The sequence below is a fragment of the Mesoplodon densirostris genome, chromosome 15 (assembly GCF_025265405.1).
Source record: "Mesoplodon densirostris isolate mMesDen1 chromosome 15, mMesDen1 primary haplotype, whole genome shotgun sequence".
Taxonomy (NCBI): Eukaryota; Metazoa; Chordata; class Mammalia; order Artiodactyla; family Ziphiidae; genus Mesoplodon; species Mesoplodon densirostris.
The window spans coordinates 87,781,088-87,801,303 of NC_082675.1; the positions used below are offsets into that span (position 1 = coordinate 87,781,088).

At 43.3% G+C, this 20,216-nt stretch overlaps 1 protein-coding gene and 1 non-coding gene across 8 annotated transcripts in view; both read left to right on the forward strand.

Annotated features, from left to right (window-relative positions):
* The first annotated feature begins 347 nt into the window (after positions 1-347).
* On the forward strand, positions 348-449 carry LOC132503358 (U6 spliceosomal RNA). The gene has a single exon (XR_009534601.1). It is a non-coding gene; the product is annotated as a U6 spliceosomal RNA (small nuclear RNA).
* Positions 450-6,909: 6,460 nt separating this feature from the next.
* Positions 6,910-20,216, forward strand: part of ZNF236 (zinc finger protein 236) — a 93,834-nt gene continuing 80,527 nt past the window's right edge. For 6 of the 7 annotated variants that reach the window (XR_009534493.1, XM_060118516.1, XM_060118517.1 and 3 more), the window contains exons 1-2: positions 6,910-7,038; positions 19,886-20,028. Coding sequence is in view for 6 of the 7 variants with exons in the window: in XM_060118516.1 (XP_059974499.1) it covers positions 6,984-7,038; positions 19,886-20,028 (198 nt within the window). In the remaining variant the exon portion in view is untranslated. The remainder of the gene's footprint in view (positions 7,039-19,885; positions 20,029-20,216) is intronic. The other variant, XM_060118518.1, reaches the window with a different exon arrangement.

A 20,216-nucleotide genomic window follows, 5' to 3' on the forward strand; every position in this document is an offset into this window, starting at 1 on the left:
ACAGTTTAGTAGCTTCTAGAAAAAGATACGACTACCATATCACCCTGCCATGCCACTCCTAGGTATCTACCCAAGAGAAATGAAAAGTATATGTCCATGCTGAGACTTGACACAAATGTTCATAGCAGTTTTATCTGCAATCAGGGCTGGTATGAGGGCAAGGCAAGTGGGACATTTGCACAAACCTGACAGTGAGCACCTCCTTAAGTTTGCACACAAGGTGCCCTGCTTCTCTCACCCTAGTCCGGATCCTGTTTATAACAGTCAAAACCTGCAAACAATCTAAACCTCCATCTAAGGTGGGTGGTTAGAGAAGCTGTGGTCCCTCCACACACCGAAACACTATTCCGTGCTTATTTCAACAGTGCAAAAAATGGGACAATACAGAGAAGATGAGCATAGTCCCTACACGGGGAGGACTGCAATTTTGTGAAGCATTCCGTATTTTTATAAAATAAATAAGTCCTAGAAATATAATGTAACCATAGTTACTAATGGTAACTATAGTTAGTAATACTGTATTGTATATCTGAAAGTTGCTAATAGATCTTAAAAGTTCTCAGCATGAGGAAAAAACTGTAATTGTGTGTGGTGATGGATGTTAACTAGACTTATTGTGATCATTTCACAATATTTACAATTATCAAATCATTATGTCGTACACCTGAAACTAATACAGTGTTATATGTCAATCATATCTCAAAACAAAAAGAAATAATATTCAGCAATAAAAAGTAATCAATTATTGATTCATGCAACAACACGGATAAATTTCAAAACAATTATTCTGAGTGAAAGAAGTTAGACAAAAAGAATACATATTGTATGAATTCCATTTATACAAAATTTTAGAAAATGCAATTAATCTATAGTGACAAAAAGAAGATCAGTGGGTGCCAGGGAAATAAGTAGGAAGTAGGGGGTAGGAAGGAATACAAAGAGGAATAAGGAAATTTCAAGGGTGATAGGATATATTCACACCTTGATTGTGCTGATGGTTTCACATCTGTATGTGTCAAACTTATTAAACTTCACTCTTTAGTATGTGCAGTTTATTCTATGTAAATTACATCTCAATAAAGCTGTAAAAAATAAAATGAGGGCCTCCCTGGTGGCGCAGTGGTTGAGAGTCCGCCTGCCGATGCAGGGGATACGGGTTCGTGCCCCAGTCTGGGAGGATCCCATATGCCGCGGAGCAGCTGGGCCCGTGAGCCATGGCCGCTGGGCCTGCGCATCCGGAGCCTGTGCTCCGCAACGGGAGAGGCCACAACGGTGAGAGGCCCGCATACCGCAAAAAAAAAAAAATAAATAAATAAAAAATTAAAAAAAAAATAATAAAATGAGGCACAATAAAAACTTAAAGACATTAATCCTTATTGGATCCTGATTGGGAAAACAAATTTCAGGGACAATTAGGAGCATCTGAATATGGATTAGGTATTAACCATTTTAGGAGATTATTGGTAATTTTTGTAGGTATAATAATGGTATTGTGGATATGTAAGAAAATTCCAGTGTTCTTAGGAGATACATGCTGAACTATTTAAGGGTAAAATGGGATGTCTACAACTTATTTAAAATAGTTTGGAAAAAAAAAAGAAAGAAAAAAATAAATAGATAAAGCAAATATGGCAAAAATAGTAAGACGCTTGAATCTAGGTGTCAGTATACAGGTGTTCATTTGACTATTCTTTCAACTTTTTGAAAGGTTTGTTTGATAATTTTATCATTAAAAAGTTGGAAAAATTTACCAAATGGATTTGAAAAAGAACCAAATTACAAGAGATACAACAGAAAATAACTGAATTATCAAACTCAATGAATAGGTTTAACTGAAGACATGGCAGAAGATAAAATCAGTGAACTGCAAAATACATCTTAAAAAAGTATCCATAATGCACTACAGAGAGAAAAAGAGGCAGAAAATATGAAAGAAAAGTTAAGAAACATGGCAAATAAAATGAGAAGGCCTATGATAAATCTGGTTGGGATTCCAGGAGAAAGACAAATTTCACTTACACTTTTCAATGAATTCTTGAAAGTGTAAATAAAAAGAATCCATACTTAGGCATACCATGATGAATCTGCATGACACGAATGGCTGAGAGAGGCCTTAAAAACTTCCAGTGAAGATGATAACCTCCAAAGAACAAAGACTGATAAGACTCTTCATCACCCATGACAGAAGCCAAGCTAAAAAATGGAACACTTTCAGTGGACTGAAAGAAAATGATTGTCAACCTAGAATTATTTAACCATAAAAATGAGGGCAAAATAAAGTAATTTTCAGGTGAACAAAAAATGAGAGTGTTTGGCACTGGTCATGCTACTAAGTGAAGCTGTGCAGTACGTGCATGAGACAGAGGGAAAGAGCAGATGAAGGTCAGAGGTGCAAGGAATGTGATGGACAAAAAAAGTGGAACATGGAGGTATATTTAGATAAATTAGACTAAATAAAATAATATAATAATATCTTCTAAAGCTTAGAAGTAGAATTAAAACACAGAACTACGTGGTATATAAATTAGGAGAAGGGTAAAGATATTTATTAACATTCAACTTTCGTAAGTATCATCTTGAAGTTTCTAGGGTTCCCTTACAGAATACAGCATGTAACTTTCAAATCAGAAAGGAGAAAAAGTAGAGGAAGAAAAACATGTCAATCCAAAAGAAGGCAAGAAAGTAGAGAAAAGTAAACTTAGATGACGGAACAAATTGAAAGCAAAAAATAAAATAATAGGCACAAATATTTTTCATACTGTGTTAAAAAATCAACACCAGAAGGCAAGTACAAGACTACTCATAGCAGCATGTTCATTGAAAAACAAAACCATAGGACCCAGCGATGCCACGCCTGGGCATATACCTGGAGAAAACAATAATTCAAAGACACATGCACCCCAGTGTTCACTGCAGCACTATTTACAATAGCCAGGACATGGAAGCAACCTAAATGTTCATCGACCGAGGAATGGATAAAGAAGATGTGGTATATATATATACAATGGAATATTACTCAGCCATGAGAAAGAGCAAAATAATGCCATTTGCAGCAACATGGATGGACCTAGAGATTGCCATACTGAGTGAAGGAAGTCAGACACAGAAAGACAAATATCATATTATATCAGTTACATGTGGAATCTAAAAAGGGCACAAATGAACTTATTTACAAAGCAGAAGTAGAGACACAGGTGTAGAGAACAAACTTATGGTTACCAGAGGATGAGGGGAGGGATAAATTGGGAGATTGGGACTGACATATACACACGACTATATATACAATAGATAACTAATAAGAACCTGCTGTATAGCACAGGGAACTCTCTGCAATACTGTGCAATGACCTATATGGAAACAGAATCTAAAAAAGAGTGGCTATACGTATACGTATAGCTGATTCACTTTGCTGTACAGCAGAAACTAACACAACACTGTAAAGCAACTATACGCCAATAAAAATTAAAAACAAAACAAAACAGAACTTGACATAACCCAAAAGTCCATCGTGGATTGAATGAATACTCTATGGCATAGTCTTACAATGAAATACAACAGTGAAAATAAATGAACTGCAGCTATATGCATCAGCATCATTGAATCTCACAAACACAATACTGAGCAAAGAAGCAAGAAGCAGAATTTGGAAGAACTTTAAGAAAAAGTTCCAAAGCTGGGCCAACTGATGAATACTTCATTTATTTAAAGACATCTAAATAGACTGTACAACCGTAAAGGCGAGGGGATGATTATTATAGTATCAGGAGAGCAGGTATCTCTAGGGGGAGGACATTTTCAGTCAGGATCCCATGTGGAGCTTCTGCGGTGTTGGTCCTGTTTTCTAGCTGTGCCCTGTGTGGTGATTCTGGGGAGGATATGTTTTATGCCCCCTTTTTAAATGTCTGATATAGTTATCAACTTCAAAATGAAAAGGAGGAAAAGAGCAGTCCTCCATGGAACCCTCTGACACACCCAGGAGGGTGAGTATAGAAAACCAACCTATATACAACCTACCAAGGCTGAATCATGAAGAAAGAGAAAATTTAGATAAACCGATAATGAGTAAGGAGATTGAAACAGTAATCAAAAACCTCCCACCAAAGAAAAGCCCAAGACTAGATGGTTTCACCAGTAAATTCCACCAAACATTTAAAGAAGAATTAACACCAATCCTTCTCAAACCCTTTCAAAAACTGAAGAGAGGAACACTCCCAAACTCATTTTACAAGGCCAGAATTATCCTGATACCGAAGCGAGATAAAGACACAGCAGGGGCTTCCCTGGTGGCGCAGTGGTTGAGAGTCCGCCTGCCGATGCAGGGGACACGGGTTCGTGCCCCGGTCCGGGAAGATCCCACATCCCACGGAGCTGCTGGGCCCGTGAGCCATGGCTGCTGAGCCTGCGCGTCCGGAGCCTGTGCTCCACAACGGGAGAGGCCACAACAGTGAGAGGCCCACATACTGCAAAAAAAAAAAAAAAAAGACACAGCAAAAAAAGAAAACTGTAGGCCAATACCTCTCATAAACATGGATGCAAACGTTTTCAACAAAATATCAGCAAACTGATTTCAACAGCACATTAAGAGGCTCATACACCCTGATCAAGTAGAATTATTCCTGGGAAGCAATGAAAAACAATAAACGTGATATACCACATTAATAGATAGAAATCATATGTTCATTTCCATAGATGCACAAAATGCACTTCACAAGATTCAACATCCTTTCGTGATAGAAACTCTCAACAAATTGTGTAGAGAAAGAATGTACTTCAACAAAATAAAGGCCATATATGACAAAACCACAGCTAACATCTTACTCATGGTGAAATGTTCAAAGCTTTCCCACTATGACTAGGTACAAGACAAGGGTGCCCACTCTCACCACTTCTATTCAGCATTGCACTGGAAAGTCCTAGCCAGAACAATTAGGCAAGAAAAAGAAATAAAAGTCGTCCAAATCAGAAGGGAAGAAGTAAAGATGTCTCGCAGATATGTGTAGGTATGCATGTATGGTGAAGAAAGAAACCTGTGAAACTACATGGGGGGCACAGTGATAGAGGTGCAGCTCTTTCATGGATAAAGTGAGAATCTTGTAACTAATCATGTCTACTTTTCTGCTTGGGCTAAGAAACCTGGAGTTTGATTTTCTATTTGCCTTTTATAAGGATTTTATTAGTTTGGGTGCTTACTCACTTTTTCTGTTTTTTCCATTGTCCTGATTTCCTCCTGTTTTTCCCGATATAAATTGCTTCAAATCCTTTTCAGAACAAAATAGGGTATGCACTCACAAACACATCACCATCATCCAAATTGATTTATAAATGACCAAGGATTCTTATCTGCCTCCAATCTATTTTCTCAGCCTTACAAGGTACTCCAGCCCTAACATGCATATGGTAGTACTGTCATATTTTGTCTAAACTTAATGTAGACTTCTGCTTTGATGCAACTAGGATCATGGGATTAACAGGTAAGCAGATTTGGTTTGGGTCTTGGATTTGCTTACAGGCTATGTAGCCTTAAGCAAATTCCTTAACCTCTCTGAATCTCATTCGTAAAAGAGTACCTTGAAGGAATGTTGTATGGATTAGAAGTATTTTACGTAAGGCACTAAAACATACTAAGAAGAACAGGAAATGTCAATGGCTAAATCCCATTTGCCATTCACTGGCTGCCTGATGTTGGGAGGTTGAATAACCTGAGCGTGTTTTGTTTTTTCAGGAATTGGATGTATACAAAGCCCCTAACAGATAAGACTCTTCATTTTAGTTTTTCCTTCTTTACCCTGTTGCTTCCACGTAGAAAACCCTTTACCATCTGTTAGCACCCAACCACTTACTAAGTTTCAGTTAAGAAAGGGGTCTTTTGTATTTATTTTTCTAACTATAATTAACCTTGTCCTTCTCAAGGTTCTCTGTGGATTCTTGACTAGTTTTGTTTCTTGCCCCATGGTTCCAAGTTTTTCGGGGGGACAGATTGTCTTGTTAACCTTTGTATTTCCTCATAATACCCTGCGTGTAGTTGGTGGTCATTATTTATGGCTTTGCATTCATTTTTCTGAGGATACTAAGACGATGTTAGACTACTTTCTTTCGGCTTTGCTTCACCTCACCTAACACTCTGCCGTCATGCTCCTGTTCGGGTTTTGGGTTAAGTCAGTATGGGCAACAACAACAACAAAAACCAGATGGACACATTTGAGATTGTAAACTTTAATGCATTACATCAGAGGATAGAACATAAGTGACTTCTGGGTGGGTCCTCCTCAGTCCAAGGTCGATGTTTTGGGTAAATTTAGGCTCCCAGTCGTTTTGCCCCTGTGGTTTTCACAGGGATGCTCTCAAAGGCCTTCCGGAAGCAACCCGGGGAGATGGAGCGCTCAGTTTTCCTGGAATTACACGAGCATATACACACACAGGACGCAGACTACGCACGAGCCACAGGAAGGACCCGTGGCTGGGTTGTTTCTTTTACCTGCCTCCACCTGGAAAGCTCCTTCTCACCACCTCTGCCCGTTACAAGGACACCTTTCCTACTTACTTTCCCGGCGGCCTTACCGGCTGCGTTGACTTCGGCTGCCCAACACCTCAGGAGGCCCCGCCGCTAGGTGACCGCTGCCCCTCGCCCTCCGTCCGCCCTGGCCCGAACGGCCGACCGCGCATGCGCACGGCGCCGCTCCCCGCCCCCACCGCGCGCCCGCGCCCAACGCCCCTAACACGGCCCGCCAGGCCATGGAACCCGCCGAAGTTGGCGCGTTTCGAGCTCTCCCGTTCGCTCGCTTGGGCGTCTTCCCCCCGTGAGGCCCGCGGGCGCTCGGCCGGGGCTCGGCGGCCGCTCGAGCCGCTCCGCCCGCCTCCGCCGCTCGGCCGGGTGCGCGCCGCGCACCCGCGCCCGGTCCCCGCGCGTGCGCGCTCCGCCGAGTGTATGTGTGTGAGTGTGTGTGCAGCCGAGGGGTGGGCCGCCGCCGCCGCCGCCGCCGACGATGCCGCGGGGCCGCCCCCCGAAGCCCAAGGAGAGCAAGGCGCGCGGCGACACCGGTAAGCGGCCCCGGCCCGGCCGCGCTGTGCCGCTCCGCGCGAATATAGTCCCCCGATGCGGCGCAGAGGACGCCGGGAGCGGGCCAGGCCGGGGGCGGCGGAGCGGGCTGGGGTCGGGGGCCGGGGGCCGGGCCCGGGTCGCGGTGGGTGCCCCGCCGCCGCCACCACCACCGTCGCCACCGCTGCCGCCGCCCGACTGCTGGGTCGCAGGGTGCGGGCGGAATGATACCGGCGCGGCGCGGCCGGCCCCTCCGCCGGGCTGGGCCTACTTTCCTGGGCCGCGCGGGCGGGCGGCGGGGCCGGGGGCGAGGCGCGCGCCGCCGCCCTCCTCTCTCTCTCGTCTCTCTTTCCCTCCCCCCCGTTCCTCCTCCCCCCTCCACACCCCGTCCTCCTCCCCCGTCCTCGGCGTCTTCCTCCCGCTCCCCCGCCCGCCACCTTCCTCTCGCTTCCCCGCCCGCCACCTTCCTCCCGCTCCCCCGCCCGCCGCCCTCCCGGCCTGGCTGCCGCAGGTCGTGGGAGGCCTTTCTGACGAGAAGGCGCCGGCCCGGTGTACGTCCCCGGGGGTGGCGGGCCCGGTCCGACCGCGAGCTGCCGCGGCCCCGGGGGCGCGCCCGCGGGGGGCTCGGGAGCCGGTCCCCCCGCGGTGACACGTGGGCCGAGACCGTGCGGGGCTCGTGTCCAGGTGCACCGTCTTCCAGCCCCGGGCTCGGTGGCCCAGCGTCACCCTCCCCTGAGGCTCGGGACCCAGGCGGGCGGGCGCTCGCTCCGGGTTTCGGAAGAGAAAGAGGTCGTGTCTGGAAAGGAAGGCCGTTGCGTCCGTTCCATTTTGCCTCTGCGGCGTTTGGGAAGAGAGGGGGAGAGACTAGGTGTAAGCTTAGCGGCGTTGTCGGGAGAGGTGTCGCTGGAGAACAGTCCAGGTGTGCACGTTTGTAGTTGGCTAGTGGCTGCTCAGAGTTCTCGTTAGTGGCTGATGGTGTCTGGAAGGAGGTCTTAAAGGCCTTGCTCCCTGATCGGGCCTTATTTTGGTCAGTGTTAATTTTTTTTTTCGTTAATATGATTTATGCAAAAAATAACGTAAAGTGCAGTGTCCCCCAGTTCTTAGTCACTTGGAAAAGGCTTAGGGTAGAGGAAGAATGTGAACTTTACACTGGAATACGGCTGGGACCTCTTCTTCCCCCAGTCTTTCCCGCCTGGGCCAATGGCATCACGTTCACCTGCGTTTTCAGGTCCCAAACGGAAAACTACTTCTGTCCCTTACTCCCCAAGGCATTGCATAATTTTGTAGCTTCTCCCGCAGAGGCGTGTTTCCAGTCGGCAGTACTCCCTCCCTCTCCAGTGTGACTGCGAGGCGGGCCTCCGTGGGAGCCTTCTGACTGGTCTCTGCTGGTCTCCATCACCTGTCAGCCTGAGGCATCTCTTTCAAATGTAAATAAGATGGCCACACCCTGGTTAGAACTATCCAAAGGATCCTTCATCCCTTTAACTTACAGTCCCACTCCTTGCAGGATCTGCTTGATCTGACCTTCGTCTGACTCTCCTTTCCCTTTCCTTGCCCTCAGTCCTTAGCTCCTGGACGAGGCCACGTTTGTTTCTGCCTCAGGGCCTTTGCTGTTCCCTATTCTGAGAATCCACCCCTTGCTCATTCTGGGCTTCAGCTTCCTGCGAGAGACCTCCTTCCTCAGACCTTTCTGAAAGTTGCTTTCCCTGCCTTACACCAGTCATTCACTAACACAGTGGTTCTCAGAGTTGGTTCATGGACCCCTGGGAGTTCTGGAGACAGTTTCAGGCATCTGCAAGGTAAATATTCTTGGAGTGATACTAAGTCCGTTGGGCTTTTTCACTTGGTTAACAATTGCACTAATCGTACACAGGCCGTTAGGGGTGAAACTGCTGACTCTTTAGCAGGAGCCATGGTGGCGACACCCAATCCTGTGAGGCTGTGCTACATTCATGTATTTCACTCAAAACAACATATTGCAACAGAGAGAAAGCAGAAGCAGATATGAGCATCCACCTGTCTTCTGCTAAAGGAGACCTTGAAAAAGATGTACAAAAGTGAAGACTCCTCTTAACTATTTTTTTGGAGAGTATGTTTTACACAAAAATATGTATTTGTTAACACGTAATAGATATATTTTTCAGTGAATAAGTGTTTTGAAAGTTGCTCAGTTTTAATTTCTAATAGGGCAGTTGTCAATAGGTATAACCTATAGAAAGTTAAGGTCTTTGGGGTCCTCAGTGATGTTTAAGAATATAAAGGGGTTCTGAAACCAAAAGGTTTGGGGACTGTTGCTCTAACAGTGTACGATTTTAATTACGATTTTAATGTTTCTCATAATCTGAAATTATTTTGCTTGTCTTTCTTTGTCACTCATTATGAATTTTATTCTAAGAAAAACATGGAAGGTAGGAGGTGGGGATTTTTACACAACACCTACATTTCCTCTATATTTTTATAGGGGAAATGAGGCTCAGAGAGCTTAAGTGACATGGAAGGTCTACCCAGCTAGTAAGTGTCAGAGTTGGATGTGAATCTGCCTTTGGGTCCAAAGGGTCCATTGCATTGCTCTGCCCTCATAACTATAAAGCCCTACACGTGGGTTAATTCATTTATTCAGCAAGCATTTTGAAGCACTTCTTGTCGTAGGTGGGCACTGTGCTAGGGGCTGAGGGTGCAGGGTTTAAAAAGAGAGACGAGGTCTCTGCCTTGGTCTCAGGACAGTGTGTGTCCTCTGACGGCGGGAACACTGTTTATGGCAACAGATAACAGTCACTGGTGGTCTAGGCTTCCCAAGGAAAATGATGTCAAAACTGAAACCTCCAGAAATGAGGAGGGGAGCCCTGCTCAAAAACATTTCCTTTTTTTTTTAATGCAACTTAGCAAAGTGATTATTATACATATACATATATTCTTTTCGAGATTCTTTTCCATTATAGGTTATTATAAGATAACGAGTGGAGTTCCCTGTGCTATACAGTAGGTCCTTGTTGTTTATCTGTTTTATATATAGTCCTGTGAATACGTTAATCTCAAACTCCTAGTTTATCCCTCCCCCTCACCCCAGTCCCCTTTGGTAACCATAAGTTTGTTTTCTATGTATGTGAGTCTATTTCTGTTTTGTAAATGAGTTCATTTGTATCATTTTTTTTTTTAGATTCTACATATAAGTGATATCATGTGATATTTGTCTTTCTCTAACTTACTTCACTTAGTATGATAATCTCTTGGTCCGTCCACGTTGCTGCAGATGACATTCTTTCATTCTTTTTTTTTTTTTTTGTGGCTGAGTACTATTCCGTTGTATATATGGACCACATCTTCTTTATCCATTCCTCTGTTGATGGACATTTAGGTTGCTTCCATGTCCTGGCTATTGTAAATAGAACTGCTGTGAACATTGGGGTGAATGTATCTTTTCGAATTAGAGTTTCTCCGGATACATGCCCAGAAGTGGGATTGCAGGATCATACAGCAACTCTATTTTTAGTTTTCTAAGTAACGTCCATACTGTTCTCCATAGTGGCTGTATCAATTTACATTCCCAGCAGCAGTGTAGGAGGGCTCCCTTTTCTCCACACCCTCTCCAGCATTTGTTATTTGTAGACTTCTTGATGATGGCCATTCTGACTGGTGTGAGGTGATACCTCATTGTAGTTTCGATTTGCATTTCTCTAATCATTAGCGATGTTGAGCATCTTTTTTTTTCGGTATGTGGGCCTCTCACTGTTGTGGCCTCTCCCGTTGCGGAGCACAGGCTCCGGACGCGCAAGCTCAGCGGCCATGGCTCACGGGCCCAGCCGCTCCGCAGCATGTGGGATCCTCCCAGACCGGGGCACGAACCCGTGTCCCCTGCATCGGCAGGCGGACTCTCAACCACTGCGCCACCAGGGAAGCCCTGAGCATCTTTTCATGTGCCTGTTGGCTATCTCTATGTCTTCTTTGGAGAAATGTCTGTTTAGGTCTTCTGACCGTTTTTTGATTGGGTTGTATGTTTTTTTGATATTAAGCTGTGTGAGCTGTTTGTATATTTTGGAGATTAATCCCTTGTCAGTAGCATAAAAATGTGTCTTAAAGTAATAATTAGCTTTAGGACATAAGTAAAGAAGTAAGCCTCATCTGTTACATAAATTGATGGGGGAGTGTTTGTTGAGCACTTGCCTTTGTGCCTGGCACTGTCCTGGGAATATAAAGATGAGTGAGATAGGATTTTTTTTATCATTGTTATTTTAGTTTACTCTTAATAAGCCGTAATGTGATCTGGATGGAAACTACATTTTGGGATCTTGTATGGCTTCTGTTTTTCCAATAGAATGGTGCAAACCTTTTCTCCCTAGCTTGAACCTTTAGTTGGCCTCCTGCTAAGTTTCTGTTTTCTGTTGAAGGGATATTTGTTAATACTTCATTTCCAGAGAGCTGAGACAGGCAGACCTTGAGCCAAACGAATAAGCAATTCCTTTCTTGCTCAGATTACCAATTCAGGCCATTTTAGATTTTCTCTGATGAATTCAGTAACTCTGTATTCCTTCAAGGGGAGGAGACTGCTAGCGTAGCTAACAGAGGTAGAGCTTGAACTTCTTACAGGGCAGCAGGGGAAGTGCTCTGAGGCTCTAAGGGGACTCTGCTTCCCTGGCAAGACTAGGTGTCGTTGGTGGGTAACAGTTAAGGGGAGATAGATCCTGCTTAAAATAATTACTCTCTTGGGCTTCCCTGGTGGCGCAGTGGTTGAGAATCTGCCTGCTAGTGCAGGGGACACGGGTTCGAGCCCTGGGCTGGGAGGATCCCACATGCCGCGGAGCAACTAGGCCCGTGAGCCACAACTACTGAGCCTGCGCGTCTGGAGCCTATGCTCCACAACGAGAGGCCGCGATGGTGAGAGGCCCGCGCACTGCGATGAGGAGTGGCCCCCGCTTGCCACAGCTAGAGAAGGCCCTCGCACAGAAACGAAGACCCAACACAGCAAAAATAAATAAATTAATAAACTCCTACCCCCAACATCTTCTTTAAAAAAAAAAAAAAAAAATTACTCTCTATCAGTATCAGGTATTGAAGGATGAAAAGATTTCTTCAGAAAGGAGCAACCTGTCCTCTCCATAGTCGAACTTTTTAGGTAGACAGAAACTTGGAGTATTTAGTATTTTGAAGAAAGTGTGATTAGATAAGACACAAAATCTGAAGATTTTATGACCCTGGAATCAAGTCGTGAGTTAACATGGGTTCAAAATCTTGGTCTTTGACACAAACCTAGCCTGGGAAAACCATAGTAAACCGAATTCTTCATTAGATAGAGTCAATTCAGCAGTTTTAAAATGCTTAATGTATATCAGCGTTTTTACATTGTCTCCATACGCAAAGACAGTGCTCAAGGAATTAGCAATATTTTTCAAACTTCTTTTTTGTGGTAGAACTCTCTCACGTGAAATATCGCAGCAAGACCTCGGGTGGTGGTGTTCACCCTTGGAGCGCATTATGGAGTCATGTGGGGAGCTTTTAAAGCTCTTGATGACCCGGCCTCATCCAGTGACATCCGAGCCTATGGTGGGACCCAGGCAACATGGCTTTTAAAGCTCACAGGAGATTCCACTGTGTGGTCAAGGCTGAGGTCACTCTGCTGGGAAGGAGGGAGGGAGGGAGCTGGGGCTCCGAGGTGCCTTCCTCTAGCATTTCTCTCAGCGAACGTGAAACCTGTTGCTTTTCTGGGTTAAAATGAAAAATGTATGTAATCTAATAAACTGCAGGAACAGACTGTGCTCTCTTAATACCTCAATTCTTTAACTGAATTCAAAACCTCAGTTGTCTGTGGGTCAGACACTAATGCATACTAGCGAGGCAGTTAAAGGTAGTAGGTGATAGCAGTTAATAGCTGGCTCTGGGGTTTCGGAGAATTGGAGTTCCTGTTTTTTCTACAGGGGCCGGCTCCTACTTTGCTCCATTTAATGATTGCCACAGCTAATACTTCTCCACAGTGGCTGCACCATTTTGTGTTCTCACAATCAATGAATGGGAGTTCCTGTTGTTCTACATCCTTGTCAACATTTGGTATTATTGATTATTTTGGATTTTTAGCCCTTCTAATAGGTGTGTGTTATTGGGTATCTCATTGTTTTAATTTGCATTTCCCTTATGACTTATGATGTTGAGCATCTTTTCATATGCTTGTCATCTGTATATTTTTGGTGAAGAGTTAACATGTATTTTTATTATTGATCCATAGGAGTTCTTTATGTATACTGCACATGAGTTCTTTGTACTTTCGTGTTCACTCTCTCAAGGATAATCTTTTCCTGAAAGAAGTTTTTTTTTTTTTTTTTTTTTTTTGCTGTACGCGGGCCTCTCACTGTTGTGGCCTCTCCCGTTGCGGAGCACAGGCTCCGGACACGCAGGCTCAGCGGCCATGGCTCACGGGCCCAGCCGCTCTGCGGCATGTGGGATCTTCCCAGACCGGGACATGATCCCGTGTCCCCTGCATCGGCAGGCGGACTCTCAACCACTGCGCCACCAGGGAAGCCCATGAAAGAAGTTTTTAACCTTAATGTTGTCCAATTTATCAGTTCTTTCCTTTATGTGTAGTACTTTTGGGACCTGTTTAAGTAATTTTTGACAATTATAATCATGAAGACATTTTCCTATGTTTTCATCTAGAAGCTTTATTATTTTACTTCTCGCCTTTAGATTGATACACCAACCCAAATTGATTTTTGTTTTTGGTGGAAAGGTCAAGGCTTTTTACATGTGGATGTCTAATTAATCTGCACTATTTATTGGAAAGATCATCCTTTGTCATACTGTAGTATCACCTTTGTTGTAAATCCGGTGACTCTGGAGGTGAAGAATTGTTTTTGCATTCAGTTCTCTTCCATTGTGTTTTTGTTTCTGCCTATTCAATTTCTTATTGTCTTAATTACTTTTAGTCCAAGTTTTGGTATCTAGTATAAATGTAAGTCCTCTACTTTGGTTTTCATTTTCATGGTTATCCTGATAATTTTTGGTACTTCTCAGTTTCATCTAGATTTTATTTTTAAAATTTTTTTAATGTGATTTGAGAGGTTTTAAAAAATATTTATTCATTTAGGCTGTGCCGGGTCTTAGCTGCGGCATGCGGGATCTTTTAATTGCAGCATGCAGGCTTCTTAGTTGTGGCATGTGAACTCTTAGTTGCAGCATGCATGTGGGATCTAGTTCCCCGAGCAGCAATCGAACAAGGGCCCCCTGCATTGGGAGCGCAGAGTCTTACCCACTGGACCACCTGGGAAGTCCCTCATCTAGATTTTAGAATCACCTTGTCAGTTCCGTAATGATTAATGACACTGAGCATCTTTTCATCTACTTGTTGGCCATTTGTATATCTTTGGAGAAATGTCTATTCAAATCCTTTGTTCATTTTTTAATTGGGTTGTTTGTTTTTTGTGGCTTTTGTAAGAATTCTTTATATATTCTGGTTACTAGGCCCTTATCAGATATATGACTTACAAATATTTTATCCCATTCTGTAGCTTGTCTTTTTACTTTCTTGATAGCATCCTTTGATGCACAGAGGTTTTAAATTTTGATGAAGTCCAATTTATCTACTTTTTCTTTCGTGTCATATTTAAGAAACCATCACCCCTCCACAGTCATTAAGCTTTTTCCTTTTGTCTTCTGAGAGTTTTATAGCTTTAGTTCTTAAATTGATGTCTTTGATCCATTTTGAGCTATTTTTTGTGTGTGATGTGGAGTGAGGGTCCACCTTCATTCTTTTGCCTGTGGATATCCGTTTGTCCCAGGACCATTCGTTGAAGAGACTGTTCTTTCAGTGAATGGTCTTGGCCCCCTTGTTGAAAAATCAGTTCGCGATGGAAGTATGGGTTTGTTTCTGGACTCTCAGTTCTATTCCATTGGTCTGTATGTCTGTCCATGTGCTCGTACCTCATACTAAATTTCAAGTATACTTTATACTAAGACATTTTAAAATAAATACACAGCCAGTAAAACTGTGAGTTCTTGTACTGCCTAAAATCCCCTCACAGACTGCTGGTGGTACGCTTGTCACACTTAGAAAACACTATCTCTGCACATTTTTAGGAAATATGTAGTTGCTAATCGTTGTGTAGCAAACCAAGGCCCTGATGCTCATTGTTGCATTTATTGAAAATGCTTGGCAGAAAGCATTTAGCGGGTGGGGTAAGAAGACGTGGAGTGAAGCACGTAGGTTTCGGGCAGAATGGTGAAATACAGAGAGAGCTGCCTTTATTGTACTGATTTTCTGAAAACTACTATTTAGGGGAATGTCCAGTCTTTCTATCCCATGACTAAGACAAAGGTCTTAGTTTTAAGGAGATTATGCCTAAGTAAATGTTAAGGCTATTTACTGTAGAACGTAAAGCATGGTATATGTCAGCCCTTTATGCCTTTATCACTCTGGGACGTCCCTGGGGTGCCACGGAGCTTGGAGGGTAACAGACATTGCAGGGATTGCAGTAGTGCTGGCTGGCCGGTGTGGAACCCCGGTTTACCCTCTGGGACAGGGGTAGCAGGCTTCTTCTGTAGCGCCAGATGGTAAATGTTTTAGACTTTGTGGGTGTTAAGGTTTCTGCTGTAACTTTGAATTGCTGTCGCAGACCCAAAACCGCCACAGTAATACGTAAACCAGTGAGCGTGCCTGTGGTCCATGAAACTCTGCTTACCGGAGAGGCTAGACCCTAGTTAGTTGACCCCAACCTGGAAGAGAAAACAGGAATAAAAAGGGAAGTTGCATATTACAGCACTTTACTTTGGGGTAAACCTTCTATTGATATATAACATACAGAGAAGAATAGAAATTATGTTCAGTGAATTTTCAGAACAAGAGCTTTCTCCTATAATCAGCACCCAGATTATATGGGTTATATTAATAATTCATATAATTATTTATATAATTTCTTAGATTAGGAAATGGGACGTTACCAGCACCCTAGAAATCCCCATGATGCTCCATCCGATCAGTACCCTCGTAAGACTCACCACTGTCCTGATATCTCACAGCCTGGATTAGTTTTGCCCATTTCACTTCAGAGTTTTACCTAAAAAAGCTCAGCTGTGCTAAAACCTGAATGCTGACAAATGTGGGAGGAGCAGTAGAAAATGGGAGAAAAGAAAGTAGAAAGGAATTTTTAAAAAAGTAGAAATGAGGGGAAGGAATGGTGGAGATTAGGCAAGGTGGTACCGATCTGAAGTGGGGGGGATGCCTGTCAGAACTCCCAGAGGCCTGCTTGGTGACTTCAGAGAGCACTGTGGTGTCAGAGGGTGACAGAGGGAGCGCAGGCGGCTGCTGGTTGAAGAGCTGGGCTCTGGGAGGAACGTGGGGAACGACGGAAAGAGGGAAATGAGGCTGGTGCCTGTTGAGGGCGGAGGAGGGGGAGAGCAGCTCTAGTTTGGAAAGATTTTTCTTCAGAACTAAATAAAAACAGGTTAAAAGCTGGGGGTTTAGTTACTTTAGACATTGAAAATGCCTCATCAGGATTTAGGGGTAGCTGAGATCTTAAATGCACAGTGCTTAAGAGTTTCCGTCGAGAGATGCGAATTTGAGTTAAATCCCTGAACGCTATAAACGCAGTAGGTTTTGCTGGAACTTGGTGTCACATCGTAGGTCTTTTGCATAGAAGAGATCCACCCCGGTTCTTCCAACTGGGGGTGTGGACGACCTTTGCCATGCAGATAAGCTGGCTGGTCTGATGTGCCGGGCCCGTTCTGGGAAGAGCAGTTTGAAAGCCGGCTCGTCTTGTCCCCGCGGTTACATGCCAGGCCTGCCTGTGGGTAGGTACCGTGGGAGAGCGTGGTCTGGAGTGATGGGTAGGGTGCTGAGTAGCAAGGACGAGCATTGAAGAGGTGGCCGTGCTCCGAGACGGTTGATAGGCTCTTGTCCCCATAGCACCAGGAAGCATCATCTTGTTTCACCTGCACAACTCTGTGATAGGCGTTATCATTTTGGGGTGATGGAGACACAACTATTATTATATACTGTTTAGAATCTCTACATAAAGAGTTAAACTGATTTTGAAACTGGTCTTCAAGTTTTCCTCAAGGAAGCAAAGGTGCTCAATTTCTGATCTTCGTAAACCGGGTTTTGTTTAATTTTGATGGTGAAGTGGAGCTTTTGGTGGCGGGAAGGGTGAGCAGTTGAGGAGAGCTGTGGGCCTGTCTGTGTGTGAGGGGACGTGTGTGTGGGGACAGTCTGGGTCCTGCCTGGGGTCCTACGTCCGGAGGCTTCCTTGCACCACTGAGATCTCATGACGATCCCTCCCCGTCCTCTCAGAGGGCAGAAGCACATAGGTGAAAAGTACTGTTCTGGATGAGCTCTTAGGTTTGAGCACTGCCAAATGCAGATGGCTCTGTGCTCATTCCCATTCCGTCTGGGGAAGCAGTAGGAATATGTGCGGCCCAACGTCTCACGTGAGGTTCTAGCTGCCTCTTAAAAATGCAGCCATACTCAGCAGGACTGATGTGAATTGGTCACACCTTAACCTAGATCCCTAGCCCCTTAGAAATCCGGGGGCCCTGTGGCTGCAGAGACCGCCCACCCCCAACAGTGGACATGTGCACACACGTGTATGTTGGCGTGTAGTTTTCTTGGAGTTGGTGGATCTCCTGAAGCCCATCCTAAGTATACGTGAATTTCATAGACCTCTTTCTGAGCAAGTACTCTGGGGACCAGACATGTGAATGAACTTGAAGAGCTGGTGCCTAATTGGGGTTGTTTTGAGGCCTAGGACTCTCCCAGAAAGGGCCAGCTCTGAGCAGAAAGAAAGCCGAGTGTGGGGTTAGCACCCCCCAGCCCTGGAGAAAGGCTTTGCTCTCTCAGTGCCCAGAGGGACAGCCGCGAAGCAAAGTGAAAGTCTAGAGATGCTGTGGACTTTAAAATTAGACCCAACGTGGGAACTAAAACATGTTTTGTTTTGTTTTTTTTCCTTCCCAGTTACACTGTAATTTGAATTGTTGTTTTAAGTTTGTCTTTGAACCAGATTAATATTATGTTATCAACAGCGGGAAGGGACCTACTGAAAAAGTCATTTTATTACATTTGGAGCTTTGTTAAAGAGCGAAGTCTTGCTGCTTAGGATAAAACTATTTTCTAGAAAAGTCTTAATTCATAAGTCTTAATTCATAAATCATTTTTCAGTTTTAAATGTATGATTTTTTATCTCAGGGATTTATCTATCAATTGCAGTTAATTAAATGAAATTAATTCTCCTTTTTAGGTAACATATTAAGTAGTTTCAGCATAGAGGCTATGAAAATTGTTTCATTCTACATCCTGAAATAGCATTTTAATTTTGCGTTTTAGAAATTAAGTTGAGGGGCTCTTTTCTTATTGTATTCAGGCTTTAGGTTAAAACACTTACTACTGAGTTCTTAAAACACAGTTGTCAACAGATATTTTACTTGTGCCTTTAGTGTTTCTTCCCATAGTACAGACTTTTCAAAAGGGAATAATATATCAATTAATGTGGTCCCAGCAATCATTTTATTTGGGCCTGGGGAGTCATACACATTTTGTTATCAGTTTGGTGTAGAGATTTTGAATGTATGGGCTTTGAATGTGGATAGAGTTAAGGATAAATAGAATAAAAATTATGTGTATCTTTCTCTTAGTAGATCCACTTTGTTTCTGAATGAAGTTACACTCTTTTGAATTGCATCAGTGTTTCTCAAAACTGGAATCGCTTTACTGGAGGATCTGCCGGGAGGATGTTTTGGAGCTCTTGCCGGCTTTCTCCATCCGCTTCTACTCTGTCTCCAGCATGGTTCCACCCCACCTCCCATCGTTGGAAGTTCACAGCTCTTGCTTTTAAGCAGATTCTGCTGTAGACCAGGAGGACTGTTGGCCAAACAGGGGACTGCAGGCCATTTGCTCAGAACAGGCATGTAAAGGTCTAGAGAAAATGCTGGAATGCTGTGTTCACCACATGGACGTTTGAGAAATAGAAGACATTCCTGAGCTTTATTGAGTCTTAAAATTAACCCCTCACCCAACTTCCAAATTTCTAATATTTTGGGGGTCAAGTTGGATACAAAGAGTTGTACGTGACATATTTCTGTCTTTGTCTAGTTAATATGGATTGTGTATTTGTGCCAAAATTATAAGACTTAGAGTATTATTTTCAAGAATTAAAGACGTTTAGGACATCTTTATTTTATGACGTTCTTGGTAAATTTTTGTGATTATTGCATATTCTTGTTTGAAAATACTTTTAAGTTTATAGCCATTTACCTAAATGTAAGCACACTGTACACTGAAAGCATACTGTAAAACCTGAGGATTGTTCAAAGCACTGCAATTCTTTACCTTCCTAAAACCATAACTATGTGAGAGAACAAAAGTTTTTGCCTTTTTGACTTTATCTTGCTTTGCAGCAGTTTTCAGAGGTAGATTGAATTAGTGAATCAGCTTTTATACTTCTACTAGAGTTTTGTTTACTGAGTGATTTAAGAAACTGGGTTATTGATGAACGCTCAAAGTGACTTAGAGGAGAAGTGCCTCTGTGATTTGTTGTGACTTAGAAATAGTATTGAGCAGGCAGGCAAGGTTAAGAAACACGATGGCTTTTGTGTGTCGCTGAGTGGGTATTAAGCCTCAGGAGTTTAGTTTCAGGTTTCTGACAATCCTGTTCACAGGTGTTAGAATCCTGTAGTCCATGTCTCAGTCATCTCAACGTTTCTCATTTCTAACTTAAAAACGTGTCCATTAAAAAAATTTAAGGTACCATTCATTTCTGAAATCTCTCATAAATCTGACATAATTTGGTTTCGAAACAATAACCAAATAATTTAGTTTCATTTATGTGCTGAGAATAACAACTGGTATTTATTGTTTATACTTATGCAATTTTATAGATGGAGTTTTAACATTGAATGCGGAGAACACTAATTATGCCTATCAAGTTCCAAACTTCCATAAATGTGAAATCTGTCTGCTATCTTTTCCAAAAGAGTCCCAGTTTCAACGCCACATGAGGGATCACGAGCAAAATGACAAGGTATGTATTTTAAAAAGGGATGTCAGAAATGTGAGCGTTGAAACTGGAGGAATTGTGAAAATCAACATGTAAACATTTTTCTTATTCCTAAATTGTGGAACATTCCATATTCTGTAAATAAATATTTTGATGTTTTTTTTAGTTGTAGTTGTGTTTCTACCCATCACTAGATAATGAGAGAAAGTGAG